The 15,688-nt window shown below is 36.0% G+C and overlaps 2 protein-coding genes across 9 annotated transcripts in view; one reads left to right on the top strand and one right to left on the bottom strand.

Annotated features, from left to right (window-relative positions):
- Positions 1–15,688, top strand: part of LOC6523738 (glutamate receptor ionotropic, kainate 1) — a 32,575-nt gene that overhangs the window by 4,449 nt on the left and 12,438 nt on the right. For 4 of the 8 annotated variants that reach the window (XM_015191387.3, XM_015191386.3, XM_015191384.3 and 1 more), the window contains 4 exons: positions 9–464; positions 519–720; positions 783–971; positions 2,896–3,218. In XM_015191387.3, the coding sequence (XP_015046873.1) occupies positions 9–464; positions 519–720; positions 783–971; positions 2,896–3,206 (1,158 nt within the window). In that variant the 3' untranslated portion in view covers positions 3,207–3,218. Of the gene's footprint in view, positions 1–8; positions 465–518; positions 721–782; positions 972–2,895; positions 3,219–15,688 lie in introns of those variants that run through there. The other 4 variants (XM_039377179.2, XM_039377178.1, XM_002099577.4 and 1 more) reach the window with 1 other exon arrangement.
- Positions 8,483–13,881, bottom strand: LOC6523737 (sodium- and chloride-dependent GABA transporter 1). Its single transcript, XM_002099576.3, has 10 exons — positions 13,562–13,881; positions 12,678–12,945; positions 12,411–12,512; positions 12,177–12,357; positions 11,851–12,118; positions 10,442–10,545; positions 10,022–10,391; positions 9,758–9,961; positions 9,537–9,704; positions 8,483–9,469 (listed from the first exon to the last, which is right to left on the bottom strand). Exons 1-10 carry the CDS (start codon positions 13,703–13,705, stop codon positions 9,368–9,370), a joined length of 1,911 nt encoding a protein of 636 aa, XP_002099612.1. The 5' UTR covers positions 13,706–13,881; the 3' UTR covers positions 8,483–9,367.

The following is a 15,688-nucleotide window of genomic DNA, read 5'->3' as shown; positions in this document are numbered from 1 at the left end:
TGTTTAAGGTCCCAACATCAGAGCCAACGAGATTGTTTTCTTTTATGAATCCATTAGCGATAGAGATCTGGTTATATGTGCTAATTGCTTATTTTCTTGTGTCTATTTCCATATATATTGTTGGAAAACTTTCGCCTATTGAGTGGAAGTGCATTCACCCCTGCGATCTAGACAATATTTCTATTGGCAACCAATTCTCTCTAACTGACAGTTTTTGGTTTACCATAGAAACTCTTTTGCAACAGTCAACTGATATTCATCCACGGGCAATGTCGACTCGAATAATAAGCAGTACTTGGGGATTCTTTTCTCTTATTATTGTCGCATCTTACACCGCAAATCTAGCAGCTTTTTTAACAACGGAGCGTATGATTAACCCTATTGAGAACGCAGAAGATTTGGCTTCTCAAACTGAGATATCTTATGGCACTCTAGATAGCGGATCTACAATGACATTTTTTAGGGTAACTGGTATATTGACAAATCTTTATTAATAGCTAAATGCTTTCTTTAAATAGGACTCACTGATAGAAACTTACAAAAAAATTTGGAGAAGCATGGATAATAAAAAACCATCGGCATTTACCACTACATATGAGGATGGTATTAGGCGAGTAAATGAAGGTAAATATGCGTTTTTGATGGAATCCACAATGCTCGATTACATCGTTCAGCGGGATTGTAATCTGACGCAAATCGGAGGACTTTTAGATACAAAAGGTATGATAGGGAATTTGTGTTTTTTTAAGTATTCGGTATATTGGTGGTAACTACTTCTATAGGGTATGGTATCGCTACACCAAAAGGATCGCCTTGGCGAGATAAAATTTCATTGGCTATACTTGAGCTTCAAGAAAGGGGTGAAATTCAAATGTTGTATGATAAATGGTGGAAAAATACTGATGAAACATGTACTCGCAAAAACACAAGCAAACAATCAAAAGCAAATTCACTTGGTCTGGAAAACATAGGTAAGTTTTCATAATCTAATCAATAGCCGAGTCGATCTAGCCATGCCCGTCTGTCCGTCTGTCTGTCCGTATGAACGTCGAGATCTCAGAAACTATAACAGCTAGAAAGTTGAGATTAAACATACAGACTCCAGAGATATAGACGCAGCGCAAGTTTGTTGCCTCCCCCACTCTAAAGCCCACAAACCGCCGTAAGCTGCCACTCCCACACTTTTGAAAACGTTGTGATATTTTATAATTATACCCGTTACTCGTAGAGTAAAAGGGTATACTAGATTCGTTGAAAAGTATGTAACAGGCAGAAGGAAGCGTTTCCGACCATATAAAGTATATATATTCTTGATCAGGATCAATAGCCGAGTCGATTTGGCCATGTCCGTCTGTCCGTCTGTCCGTCCGTCTGTCCGTCTGTCTGTCCGTATGAACGTCGAGATCTCAGGAACTACAAAAGCTAGAAAGTTGAGATTAGGCATACAGACTCCAGGGAAATAGACGCAGCGCAAGTTTGTCGAATCATGCTGCCACGCCCACTCTAACGCCCACAAACCGCCTAAAACTGCGACGCCCACACTTTTGAAAAATGTTTTAATATTTTTTCGTTTATGTATTGGTCTTGAAAATTTCTATCGATTTGCAAAAAAACTTTTTGCCACGCCCACTCTAACGCCCACAAACCGCCCAAAACTGCCACGCCCACACTTTTGAAAAATGTTTTGAAATTATTTCATTTTTGTATTGGTCTTGAAAATTTCTATCGATTTGCAAAAAAACTTTTTGCCACGCCCACTCTAACGCCCACAAACCGCCCAAAGCTGCCACGGCCACACTTTTGAAAAATGTTTTGATATTTTTTCATTTTTGTATTAGTCTTGTAAATTTCTATCTATTCGCCAAAAAACTTTTGGCCACGCCCACTCTAACGCCCACAAACCGCGAAACCTGTCCTTCGCACTTACACTAGCTGAGTAACGGGTATCAGATAGTCGGGGAACTCGACTATAGCGTTCTCTCTTGTTTTTTTATTAGTATTGTCAATTTGCAAAAAAAAACTTTTTGCCCCGCCCATCCTAACGCCCACAAACCGGCCAAAACTGCATCGCCCACTCTTTTGAAAAATGATTTGATATTGTTTCACATGTTTTTATACCCGTTACTCGTAGAGTAAAAGAGTATACTAGATTCGTTGAAAAGTATGTAACAGGCAGAAGGAAGGGTTTCCGACCATATAAAGTATATATATTCTTGATCAGGATCAATAGCGGAGTCGATTTGGCCATGTCCGTCTGTCCGTCTGTCCGTCTGTCCGTCCGTCCGTCTGTCCGTCTGTCTGTCCGTATGAACGTCGAGATCTCAGGAACTACAAAAGCTAGAAAGTTGAGATTAGGCATACAGACTCCAGGGACATAGACGCAGCGCAAGTTTGTCGATTCAGGTTGCCACGCCCACTCTAACGCCCACAAACCGCCCAAAATTGCCACGCCAACACTATTAAAAAATGTTTTGATATTTTTTCATTTTTAATTAGTCTTGTAAATTTCTATCTATTTGCCAAAAAACTTTTGGCCACGCCCACTCTAACGCCCACAAACCGCCAAAAACTGTCCTTCCCACTAACACTAGCTGAGTAACGGGTATCAGATAGTCGGGGAACTCGACTATAGCGTTCTTTCTTGTTTAGTCTTGTAAATATGTCTCGATTTGCCCACAATCTTTTTGCCACGCCAAATTTCTACCACTATTCTAGAAAATGGTGAAATTTCTGGGTGCACTTCCACTACCTGAGTAACGGTTATCTGATAGTCGGGGAACTCGACTATAGTTTATTTCTTGTTCTTATCTGAAACCCCTATATATGCCTTTAAGTAATTTTATATTGGATAATTTATCATAATATATATAATCTGTAATAAAATGAATTACACAGGCGGCGTATTTGTGGTGCTAATAACTGGAATTATTTTGGCTGCCATTGTTGCTTTCTTCGAATTTTGGTTTAACTTTCGATACAACTATAAGGCCACACCAACTCAATCGGTCTTTGATGACAAATCCACTCAAGGTGAAATTCTCGAAAGCGAAAGGACCTGTTCACAACCTGACCGTTGCTTTTGGATCGAAATTTATGAGGAACTCCGATATGCGTCATGGTGTATGAACAAGCAAAAGAGGCCTGCACTATGGCGAACCTGTAGCGAATGTACGATTCCAAAAAGTCAACGAATTAATAAACTATGACAGTTTAACACATCTTAGTATTAATGATTATTTTATAATTAGTTAATTATAGGTTCCCTAAACAGCAGGATTCCATTCAATTATTGACAGTAAAAAAGCTTTAACTTCATTAGAAACACAAACTTTGAACACATTTAATGAGGAAATACCCAAATATGATGAAGGATGCAGACAGGTTATTAAAAAAATTATTATCAAAATACATCTGTAACCTTTACTTACACTTGTATACCCTTCAGTACTAGTCCCAAAGGATTTCCAAGGAATCCCTAGGGTGTCTCACGTGGAAATTTCCATACAAATTGTCGAGAAATTTTCATAAAACAGCCGTTCGTGGCGAGGAATTCGACGTACCCGGGGAATACCCTAGGAATTTCTGAGGCATATCTCTGAAATTTCTGGGGAATATCGAAAAATAAGCCAGGTCTTTTCTCGAAAAACGAACTAGAGGAATTTTTAGGGATTCCTCGGCATTCTGTTTAGTATTCATCGGGGATCTCTTTAGTTATACCTCGGGAATCCCTGCAGTATTTCTTTGAATTTCCTCTAGTATTCTCATTGTAAATTCCTTCATGTAAATCCAGAAAAAAACAAGAGAGAACGCTATAGTCGAGTTCCCCGACTATCTGATACCCGTTACTCAGCTAGTGAAAGTGCGAAGGAGGTCTTCAACACTGACAGCTTTTGGCGGTTTGTGGGCGTTAGAGTGGGCATTGCAAAACGATTTTTTGCAAATCGATAGAAATTTACAAGACTAATACAAAAATGAAAAAATATCAAAACATTTTTCAAAAGTGTGGGCGGTTTTAAGCGGTTTGTGGGCGTTAGAGTGGGCGTGGCAATATGAATCGACAAACTTGCGCTGCGTCTATGTCCCTGGAGTCTGTATGCCTAATCTCAACTTTCTAGCTTTTGTAGTTCCTGAGATCTCGACGTTCATACGGACAGACAGACGGACAGACGGACGGACAGACGGACGGACAGACGGACATAGCCAAATCGACTCGACTATTGATCCTGATCAAGAATATATATACTTTATATGGTCGGAAACGCTTCCTAATTAATGGAATTAATTATACCCGTTACTCGTAGAGTAAAAGGGTATACTAGATTCGTTGAAAGGTATGTAACAGGCAGAAGGAAGCGTTTCCGACCATATAAAGTATATATATTCTTGATCAGGAGGGACATAGACGCAACGCAAATTTGTCGAATCATGCTGCCACGCCCACTTTAACGCCCACAAACCGCCCAAAGCTGCCACGCCCACACTTTTGCAAAATGTTTTGATATTTTTTCATTTTTGTATTAATCTTGTAAATTTCTATCGATTTGCCAAAAAACTTTTTGCCACGCCCACTCTAACGCCCACAAACCGCCAAAAGCTGTCAGTGCTGAAGACCTCCTTCGCACTTTTACTAGCTGAGTAACGGGTATCAGATAGTCGGGGAACTCGACTATAGCATTCTCTCTTGTTTTTTCCTTTTTTTGTTAGCGTTATTTTTGACACATGCCAGTGCGTGAGCTTATGCTATATGTAAAGAAAAATATTTTAATAATATATATTAATATCATGTGGTTTGGAATGCAATTAGCAATGCTAATTTACCAATACAAAGCACTTACCGGTTTTATTTATAATACTTCACGTTGACAAGTTTCTAAATACCACTTGTCACGTTCTAGCGCGTGCCAGGGTATTTCCGACCATGATGATCACTCGTAAATAAAATGACATAGGGAAATAATTAATAGCGGACGCATTGGCGTTACCTATAGCGACAGTTTAATTTCTATTAAAATTTAAAATCTCTAAATCAACAAATATAAATTAAATATACACTTAAAAATATATAAATATCCCACCAATCATTAGCACGGTATCCAGAAGTCTATACATAGCGTTTTTTTCTCTACTTCGATTTTGTCTCCTCTCATCTCTCACTCTCTTCTTCGGTCACTGCTCTGAACTACTTCGAAAAAAAAACAACAAATATGATCTGCGGGCAGAGGCAACGGCATAGCCACGACACAACTTTGCTAAGAAAGATTTGTTTTTGTTTTTTCGAACTCTCGCGGGGAAAAATACGGGCGACGAATTTTGGTACTGAAGGGTAATAATAAAACTACATACATACAATATACTGGTATCCTACATTAACATATGTACTTTCGAACACTTTGTTAAAAACACATTTTTAGAGATAGGAAATGTTTGCAAATGATAAATTTATTATAAAAATGCAGATAATTTTAAACTTAAAATATATAAACACAATATCTGTACCAGAGAGATTGCAGTTTATTGATTTCAGTGCGTCAGAGTTGGCAGGCTACGTTCTGAGAGAAAGTACAAAGTATGACATAAAGCTTAGTGTGGCCTCCTCTTGGTGACCAAGAACTTATTGCACTTCAATCTGCAATCTGCATTGGTCAACAAATTTGAATTTCACAATGCAGTGAAGCAAATTCATCACCAAGCTTTTAATTTAAACACAGATCAAAGTTTTAGAATTTTTAAGAAAAGCTCCTGGCCGCGGTTTGGAGGAAAGGAATTATTCTTAAGCTGACAATTCTATTGTGAAACGGAGAAAGATCGGACACCGATTGAAAGATTAAACTTATAAATCCATAAAAGAATAACCTCTGTCATATGATGAATACAAAATAAAAATTATATATTTTTTTAAATAATAACCATATATAAAAATTTATTGGCGTCCAACGTGGGGCAGTGCATAATTATAATTTTTCCTGTTATTATAGTACCTGTTATAATTGTTATTTGGACGATTGTAGTTATTATTCGGACGATTGTAGTTATTATTCGGACGATTTTGAATCCTAATGGAGCTATCAACTTCCATAGGTTCTGGTGGGGGTTGAACTTTGGAATTGTTGTTAAAATTCCAATTGTTGTTTTGTCCAAAGTTACCGTTTTGTGGCCAATTATTATTCATTCTATTTGAAATATTATTATTCTGCCTAGAATTTACTGGGTTAAATCTGAGGTTGTTTCCCTAATATTTATTTTCATTTCTAATCCCATAATACATATTTGCGAATTGGGCTCGAAAGTCCAGTGGGTTAAGAGAAAAAAGTTTCTGAGATTGAACCATTCAATCCAGAAATAAAAATTCGAAGAGCGTTGCTCCTTTTGTTTTTGGTAAAGATTTAACTACTTCTAGAGTAGTTTCGCATTTTACATTTGGGTCAATTGTTTGGAGTTTATAATCTTCAACTTCCTTTTTGTTTAGCTGTTAACTGTCCCTCTATCCCTTTAATTTTCCTGAAAACTTCACCTAATTGTACACTTATTAATCGGTTAATTGATTCTATAGTCAGGTTGCTGGCGCTAGATAACCCGCCCGCAGAAAAGGCTGAACCTCCGATTCCCATTTTTAAATTGAAATTCTTAAAACTATTTATTAAATTTTCCAGATTGTTCTTTTTAATAAGTTTTTAAAATTAATTTAGTAATGTTTAATTTTAAAACTTTGTAATGTTGTCTGTATCTCGGACTTATTTTATTAATTTAAAGTCTAATTTTTCTGCTCACGATTCTTTCTGTTGGAGTCTTCCTTCGGTGTATCTTCCGTTGGGGTCTTCCTTCAGTTAAATTGTTCTTCTTATTTCCCGTTGGGGTCTTCTTTCAGTTAATTTGTTCTGCTTATTTCCCGTCGGGGTTTTCCTTCTCAGAATGTAACTTGTTGACAAAGTTTCAAATGGTCTTCCTTTCTTCTTTAACGTTTTGTATTTAGGTTTCAATTAATTCAAAGTTTAATTTTTCGTCAGGTTTTATTCACTTTTTAATCACTCGCAGTTTTGGTTTTTTGTTCGGTTGTTTTTTTTTTAAATTTTTTCTACTTAAAAAATTATTTGATTCACCTCTCTTTCTGAACTTTGTATTTGTACTGATTAAGTGCTGTCGGTTTTTTATTTAATTTGTAATCGTTAAATTTTATTATTCTGAACTTTTTGTATCACCGATTGAATTGTTAATGACGCGAGTTCAAGATTTTTGTTTACCTATTTATCATTAAACTTTTCACATCCAACCACCAATGGTGGTTGGCAGCGCGAGCTCATGTTTTGTATTTTACTTGTTATCGTTAAATTTTTAATAACTGAACTATTAAATGCACTGATCCACGTGGGGCGCCAATTAATTTTATACTGCGGTGATTATTTAAAAAAATATATAAATAATTTTTATTTTGTATTCATCATATGACAGAGTTTATTCTTTTATGGATTTATAAGTTTAATCTTTGGATCGGTGTCCGATCTTTCTTGCGGCTTGATTCTCACGACTTGCTGGGAAGATTTGGATTTGTTTATATAAACAGTTGCAGGACGGCGAAGTGCAATTTTTACAACAAAGGAAAGTCAATCGTAAAGATTGGATTTCGAAAAATTGTTTATAATTTGGGCAAGGGCCCCTGAATCATGGGTTGCATAACTTGCAGGGCCCAAGTAGAGGAGTGCATAGTACAGGACACCAGATACCCGGTGAGGAAAGGCTCCTGCCGCCGACTCGTATTGTACGAAACGGTCGAATTGTTGGTAATGCTAATAGACATTTCTGTTATTTATTTTATTTATTATTTCATTATGTCTATTTGCATATATATAGTTGAAAAATGTTCGCCTAGGCTGTGAAGCTTTGCGTCAGTCCGGCCTTCCTTAAATTATTTGAAGAATCTTCCATGGGTCCCCAGATCATTGCTTGAATGGAGATTGGGAATAATCGACACACCCAGCTTTGTGGGAGGGGCCGATAAGTTGAATGGAACAGCTATTACAGCAACCTTACATAAATACGCCATGGTTCAAAAGATCTGATTTTCACTGCATCTACTGTAAGTTTTGTTTGGGATTGTCAGAGTCTTCCGTTGTATCTTTAGCTCGTGGAGGTCCAGTGTCAAAAATATCTTTACCTACGTCACCATTCTTATCGTCTGTATAACTTGACTGTACTACTTACGCACACCTAAAATTATATTATTTTAAAGTGCTAAAAGGCTGAAGGATCTACAATAACTGTGGACAATCTTGTTTGAGGCCAGGCCCAATCTCCATCTAAGAATTTTAAAACTTTTTAAATTAATAAACTACAAAACTAAAACTCGCGTTCCTAGAAAAATCAGACACTTGGACAACATTATGAACCTTCTATAATTATAAAATCAAATGTACGTGAGAGAACTATGTTGTTTAGTCCTCGACTATCAGGTAACGGAAACTCTACCATTTCAATCTTCGAGTCAGACTAGTGTGGATAGATATTTAATTTATTTGACACGTTAAGCAACATATTGACATCTTATAGATAAATTACAGAACAATGCCTGAAGCACAATCAGGACATTGACAAAAATAGTTTTGTATATATATGGTGACAATCTTATATTACATAATTTCAATGTGGATAATATATTTTATTTCCAAACACAACTACATCTGAAAATTTTTCTACGCCGTATTAGTTTTGAAAATAATATTTTTATTTTTCTAATAAAGTCAAAAGGTTGATTTTGATGTTGACATTATTGTAAAACCATGCAGTTCTGGCAGTCATTCTTGATACGCGCCTATCGTTGCGGAATAAAACTTACAGGGAAGGAATGTATCTATAAATTTAATATCTCTCTGTCATCTCTCTGTAAAAATAATGGACCTTTTTTATATAAAGGTTCTTTCGTAAATCTTTCATTGCACGGATACTTTAATGGCGTGATTCACATAGTGGAACATGAGGGACAACTGACTTTTAGAACTGCAGGTATTTTCCATATATATGTTAATGCTTCAGAAGCAGAATATTCTAATTACTCTAGATATTTCTGGCATACCACTTTGAGTAAGTACCACAAAAACACTGCAATAACCATTGAAAAGCCTAGACCCTTTGCGATTAAAAAGACTAGTTCTGAGTTATAAAGCGAAGATAAGTTAAAATATAAAACTGGTAAAGTGATTCATTGCAAATGTCACGATAGGAAAATTGATTTTAAGATAAAAGAAAACTTGCAAAAAATAAGTTGTCCTTTTGGGGAAAAATGTCTAAATTGTAAAAAATTAATTTAAACAAATTTAGCTGAATGAATAGCCAAACAAAAGGTACCTTAAAACTGTATGAGATAACTTAAAAACGCCTATAAAGAATTAAATTCTATCTCCTTTACATAAGCTTCTCTTAGCATTTTCTCGCGTAACCGGGTTACATCCTCGTCTATCCGTACAAGAGCTCGAATTTTCTAAAAAAAAAATTTGGAGAATGTTCAAATTTCCTTCGAAGGCTATTTACTATTGAATTAAGATTACCTCACTCAATTCACCAGGAGTTCGTTTCCACAACCAGAACATATAAATTGGTATATAAAGCATGGATGACAACGCCGTAAACCAACCAAAAGCATGCGCCCACCATGGATAGCTGTAGTCCAAGTACTTAATAGGAGTCCACTGAACTATGTTAAAGAAAAACACGCCCTATAAACAAAAAATTATTAGATATCACATGGTTGTTTAATCATAATACTAACCAAGCATATAGCGGGCGTTGTGATACACCAGCAAAACTTCCACCAAACAGTAGGATAGTATCCGATCATATCCTTAATTCCGTCATAAAATCGATCCACTCCATAGCACCAAGATATTGAAACGCACTCAAAGAATATAAGCCACAGTAAGCAAAAACCGCTAACTGCATATGAATCCAATATTTGAAAAATATACATGCCACCCTAAAAAAGAAGGAAATCCAGTGAATAAAGCGTCATAGCGTTGCCAACCTTGAAACATACTTGTGTAATACAGGTTAAGCCCACTAAGTAGCTAAGTGCACATACAATAGCAATAAAGATTTCTTTTCGCTTCCGCAGCAATTGAGGCCATTCATCAATAATGGCAGTGATGAAACCCTCCATTGTACAAAACTGTGAGTCCAATCCAATGAGCAAAAGCATAAAGAAAAAGAGGCAAGACCACATTGGAGACCCTGGTAACTGTAAAACTGCCGATGGATAAACAAGAAATGCGAGGCCGGGTCCTGATGCAGCTACATCAGCCACTGGTCGCTGTTGCTCGTGAGCCATGAATCCTATTACCGAAAATATTACAAATCCAGCAAACATACTAGTGCTGGAATTAACTGTGCAGACAATAAGCGCGTCCCTAAAAAAATTAATAATTTGTTATTTTATTTTTTGAATGCTATGACCTACTTGTAGACATTGTTGGTAAACTTGTTGTAACTTCCTAATGCCACCAAAGTACCGAGTCCAAGGCCGTATGAAAAAAATATCTGCGTGACAGCGTCGATCCACACCTAAAACACATTTTTAAAATAATTGACTTACTTATATAACTTAGACTATATTTGTATTCCATATATATATTTATACCCGTTACTCGTAGAGTAAAAGGGTATACTAGATTCGTTGAAAAGTATGTAACAGGCAGAAGGAAGCGTTTCCGACCATATAAAGTATATATATTCTTGATCAGGATCAATAGCGGAGTCGATTTGGCCATGTCCGTCTGTCCGTCCGTCTGTCCGTCTGTCCGTCTGTCTGTCCGTATGAACGTCGAGATCTCAGGAACTACAAAAGCTAGAAAGTTGAGATTAGGCATACAGACTCCAGGGACATAGACGCAGCGCAAGTTTATCGATTCATGTTGCCACGCCCACTCTAACGCCCACAAACCGCCCAAAACTGCGACGCCCACATTTTTGAAAAATGTTTTGAAATTTTTTCATTTTTGTATTAGTAGTTCTTTCTATTTACCAAAAAACTTTATGCCACGCCCACTCTAACGCCCACAAACCGCCCAAAACTGCCACGCCCACACTTTTAAAAATGTTTTGAAATTTTTTCATTTTTGTATTAGACTTGTAATTTTCTATCGATTTACCAAAAAACTTTTTGCCACGCCCCCTCTAACGCCCACAAACCGCCCAAAGCTGATACGCCCACACTTTTGAAAAATGTTTTGATATTTTTTCATTTTTATATTGGTCTTGTAAATTTCTATCGATATGCCAAAAAACTTTTTGCCACGCCCACTCTAACGCCCACAAACCGCCAAAAACTGTCATTCGCTCTTACACTAGCTGAGTAACGGGTATCAGATAGTCGGGGAACTCGACTATAGCGTTCTCTCTTTTTATATATATATATGTATATTTATATATGTTAGTCGTACAGTAAAAGCCTATACTATATTCCTTAAAAAGTATCTAATAGGTAGAAGGACCTTATAAAGTATAAATATTCTGGATTAGAATCACTAGCCGAGTCGATCTGGCCATGACTGTTCGTCTGTCCGTATGAACACCTCGATCTCAGAAAATATAAAGTTCAGATTAAGTAGCAGATTCCAGAGACATAGACACAAAGTTTGATTCTAAATGTTGCCACGTCAATTCAAACGCCTAAAACTGTCACGGCGTAACTTTTTACATGTTTGTTTTTTATTATATTATTGTTTTTCAAAATTTCTATCGATAAGTCAAAAAAAATTCTTGTTTGCAATCCCACTTGCTGCGTAATGGGTCTCTGATAGGCGAAAAGCTCGACCAAAGCGATATACTTTTATAACTTCTTATGAAAATAATAAAGATCTCTTTTACCTCAGAATTAGTCAACTTCGAAAAGTTTGGAATTATATAAAACTTAATGCCTTCCAAAGCGCCAGGTAATGTTATTCCGCGAACCAGAAGAATCGTCAGGAGGACGTAGGGAAATAAGGCAGTAAAATATACTACTTTCCCTGTCCATTTTACTCCCTTCCAAATACAAAAGTAGCAGAGGATCCAAACAAGTAATAAAGTTCCAGCCAACTCCCAGCGAATATTTCCAATCTCCTCAATACCATGCGATATTTGAAGTGCTCGACGCCTAAAACAAAAGATTTTTATGATGGATTTAATGAACTCGCACGTAAATTATTACGTACTCCCAAAATTCTTTGACTGGATCTGTGAGTTCTAAAGATGTAATGTTCACAGCAGATACAGAGCAAACCTTTTGCGTGGAGCCGTTGATAAACTTATCCCAGCAAAGCAAATTTTTTCTTTCATATTGACTGACACAGTTCACTGTGTTCCACCAATTGTTACATGTTCTCCAAGGAACATCTGAAATACAAATAGCAAATTTAAATGTATCTAAAATTAAACCAATAACAAACCTGCTCTCATCGACATGAAGAAGTAAAATACCGCCCAAGCAAGGATGACAATATAGTAAACATTCATCCAACAAGACATTACGGCAGCAGCATACCCAATTCCTTAAAAATAGATAGTCTTCAAAATACCAATGTTTATCTTGGCTATTGCATTCCCGTAACTTTTAGTAAGTCAGGTAAATAATCGAAAGGTAAAAAAACTATTTTCTATCGGAATATTCCTTATTTTCTTCTTTCCATTATATTTTTCCAAAAATATTTTCCTACCTTTAAATATGGGAGCGATTTTGAATACACCAAGCCCACCAATAGTCAACATTTGACCTAGGGCTAATTCCATGAAAAACATTGGAATCCCTGCTAAAAACAGTGTTATTATGTATGGTAATATAAAAGCACCGCCTCCATTTTTGTAGCACAAATAAGGAAATCGCCAAACGTTTCCCAATCCGATAGCTAGGCCTACTACTGATAGTATGAAATCCATTTTGGAAGACCATGATCCACGATCGGGGAGTTGTTCAATCTTTACCAACTGAAAAGATAATATAAAAGTCCTATTATTTAATATAGTTAACGGATAGCGTATTTTGCCGTATACATATATTTGGTAAACATTAAATATGACGTACTGAAAAAAATTGCCAATAGCAAAGTTCTGCTAAATACAATTTGTTCGTTAGATTTTTTATTCAGCGGTTTGTGGGCGTTAGAGTGGGCGTGGTCAACAGTTTTTTTGACAAATAGATAGAAATTTAATACAAAAACGCTTCCTTCTGCCTGTTACATACTTTTCAACGAATCTACGAGTAATTTTGTTTTCTTTTTTTTAAAAAGAATTGAAAATGTTTATTGTGGGCCATTGGGTATTATTTTGGGTATTATGGCCACCCAAATCTAAACATTTTTACCTTTACAGCCATATAATTTATTCTTGGTATGCCATAACTTTAGTTTTGGCGCAATCTTTTGATCGGTGTATCACTTGTTCAGATGGGACAGCAGATTAAAATTAATATAACTTAAAAATTAAAAAGTCCAATGCAAAATGGATTAATATTAGTCTTCTGCTTTATTATAAAATTTATTATTACTATTCTAGGAACCAAACTGTGTTTCAATATTAGTTGCGTTATAATTTATAAACTAACCTGTTGTTTATTGGACGTTTCCGTAATTGTAGGTGCGTAGGACTGACAATTGGTTGGGTGACCCAAATCTTTACTCATTTCAATAGATTCGTGCTTACACCCATTTCCTCCTCCGTCACCATCGCTTGAGGGGTTAGTGTACATTTTGACAATAAATAATAATATTTATTAAGGACGACAGACGGATAGTCTAGGACAATCAAACACTGTAGCTGAAGGCTAGGCTTTTGCTCTCGATTTCGACTAAATTCAGAGTCACAAAAACAGCACCCTCACAGGGCAATTGCTGGTATTAAACTGAGCTAAGCTACCAAATACGATGCTCTATTCCGCAAACCGAGATTGCCCCATAATAGCGACATGATAATAAAAGCGACGCTTAAATATAAGGGGGCTGGTTAGTTGACGTTTTTACATACAATTTAATTTAATAATGATTTAGGAAGGGGGTTCATCCATTGCCCAATTTAAGAATGGGTATGTAGGCCCAGTGGTAACTTTGTGTAAATACATGATGTGTTACAAATTTAGTTCCGGATGTTAAATTAAATAAGATTAACTCGAATTGTAGTTCCCCCACAAAACAATGCTTACCAATTTACTGACCCATTTAAAATATATATTTAAGTCTGTTGTGTGCCCGTGTACAAACCTCCCAAAAAATTAAGAACCTAAGAATAAACGCGCAATACTAGACAATTTAAAATGAAAAAGTACGAAAAATCTATCATGGAGTACTAATTAAGAAATTTAAATTCTACATATCTTTTTATCATTTGGCAATGCGATATTGATTTTACTCCTCTTAAGCCATAACTTTGAAAATAATTACTCGACTTTCAAAATAGTTTTCGTATTAGCAAATAATATACTCTCCTCCATTAATGCGTACTGTTCTAAGAATGATGTACAGATAAAGTTAGCCAAATTGACAAATTTTCTTGGCACAATTTGGATTCGGAACAGGATGGAGTGTATATACATACATATGTATGTACACTTTGTTCCGATTTAGGTAAATAAAGTTTTCTGAGTTTGTATCATTATTTGGAGTAAAATAATATTCCAGATTCGTTGAGGAGTATGTAACAGATACATAGAAGCAAGCCCTTCCGACTCTTTAAAGAATATATATTCTTGATCAGGATCACTAGACTAGCAATATTTTTTTAAAGTGAAGATCATGACATCTTGTGAAGTGTATATATATTATAAAGAAAATTTGTTTGATGCTGATGAAGGGTTTATAATCTAAACTTTGAACAAAAACTGAAGCGAAAATGCTTGGCCTACTCAAATAAAAGGGGGTCAGTTAATTTGGCCAACTTCTTTTTCAGGGCTCTTATACATACATACACGCCAACATCCCGGAAAACACTTTGCTCGAAAGTCATAAAGAAGTCTTCACAAAGGAAAAAGTTAAATATTTGTCTACCAGAACGATGAATAAGCTTAGGGCCATTTCTTTTCAAAATCATTTGAAAGGTGAATGTGAAAAAGTTTTGACTCAGTTAGACGAAGGGCTCGTCGTTTTCTCCTACAAAAATACACACTTTTTTCAAGCGGACGTATTTTGTTATTCCATTTTGCCGGACGTGAGAGTTTGTATTCTGTACAATTACACTCTAAACCTTTCAGTTCAACGAATCAATCCCCTGAAAAGCTTCTGGATGTTTTTTCGAAATAAGTATTCTAGAGTATTCATATTTCAAAACTTTCGTTACTTAGGAATGTTTCTTAATACGTTTCAAAATCAATTATCCGGATGCTTCTAAATGTATTATAAAAGCAGAACGTGTTTCCAAGGAATATAACATATTAATTCTCCATTTTGTTTTATTACAGTTTGCCTGTATAAATCTTCACTATTAGTTGCAGTGTTAGTATATTTATATTTGTTACTCGTAGAGTAAAAGGGTATACTAGATTCGTTGAATAGTATGTAACAGGCAGAAGGAAGCATTTTCCACCATATAACGTGTATATATTCTTGATCAGGATCAATAGCCGAGTCGATCTGACTATGTAAGTCTGTCCGTCAGTCTGTCCATCCGTATGAACGTCGAGATCTCAGGAACTACAAAAGCTAGAAAGTTTAGATGCATGCAGACTCCAGAGACATAGATG

The sequence above is a fragment of the Drosophila yakuba genome, chromosome 4 (assembly GCF_016746365.2).
Source record: "Drosophila yakuba strain Tai18E2 chromosome 4, Prin_Dyak_Tai18E2_2.1, whole genome shotgun sequence".
In the NCBI taxonomy this organism is placed as follows: domain Eukaryota; kingdom Metazoa; phylum Arthropoda; class Insecta; order Diptera; family Drosophilidae; genus Drosophila; species Drosophila yakuba.
Note: the sequence above shows the minus strand (reverse complement) of the source record. Positions and strands in the feature narration are given on the sequence as shown.

What these genes read in the sequence shown, in the direction of transcription:
- LOC6523737 (XM_002099576.3), bottom strand. Translation starts at nt 13,705, where the DNA reads ATGTACACTAACCCCTCAAGCGATGGTGACGGAGGAGGAAATGGGTGT. An exon ending in AAACGTCCAATAAACAACAG is followed by an intron (nt 12,946 to 13,561) that starts GTTAGTTTATAA and finishes TTATCTTTTCAG; the next exon opens with TTGGTAAAGATTGAACAACT. An exon ending in CGAAGTTGACTAATTCTGAG is followed by an intron (nt 10,546 to 11,850) that starts GTAAAAGAGATC and finishes AATGTGTTTTAG; the next exon opens with GTGTGGATCGACGCTGTCAC.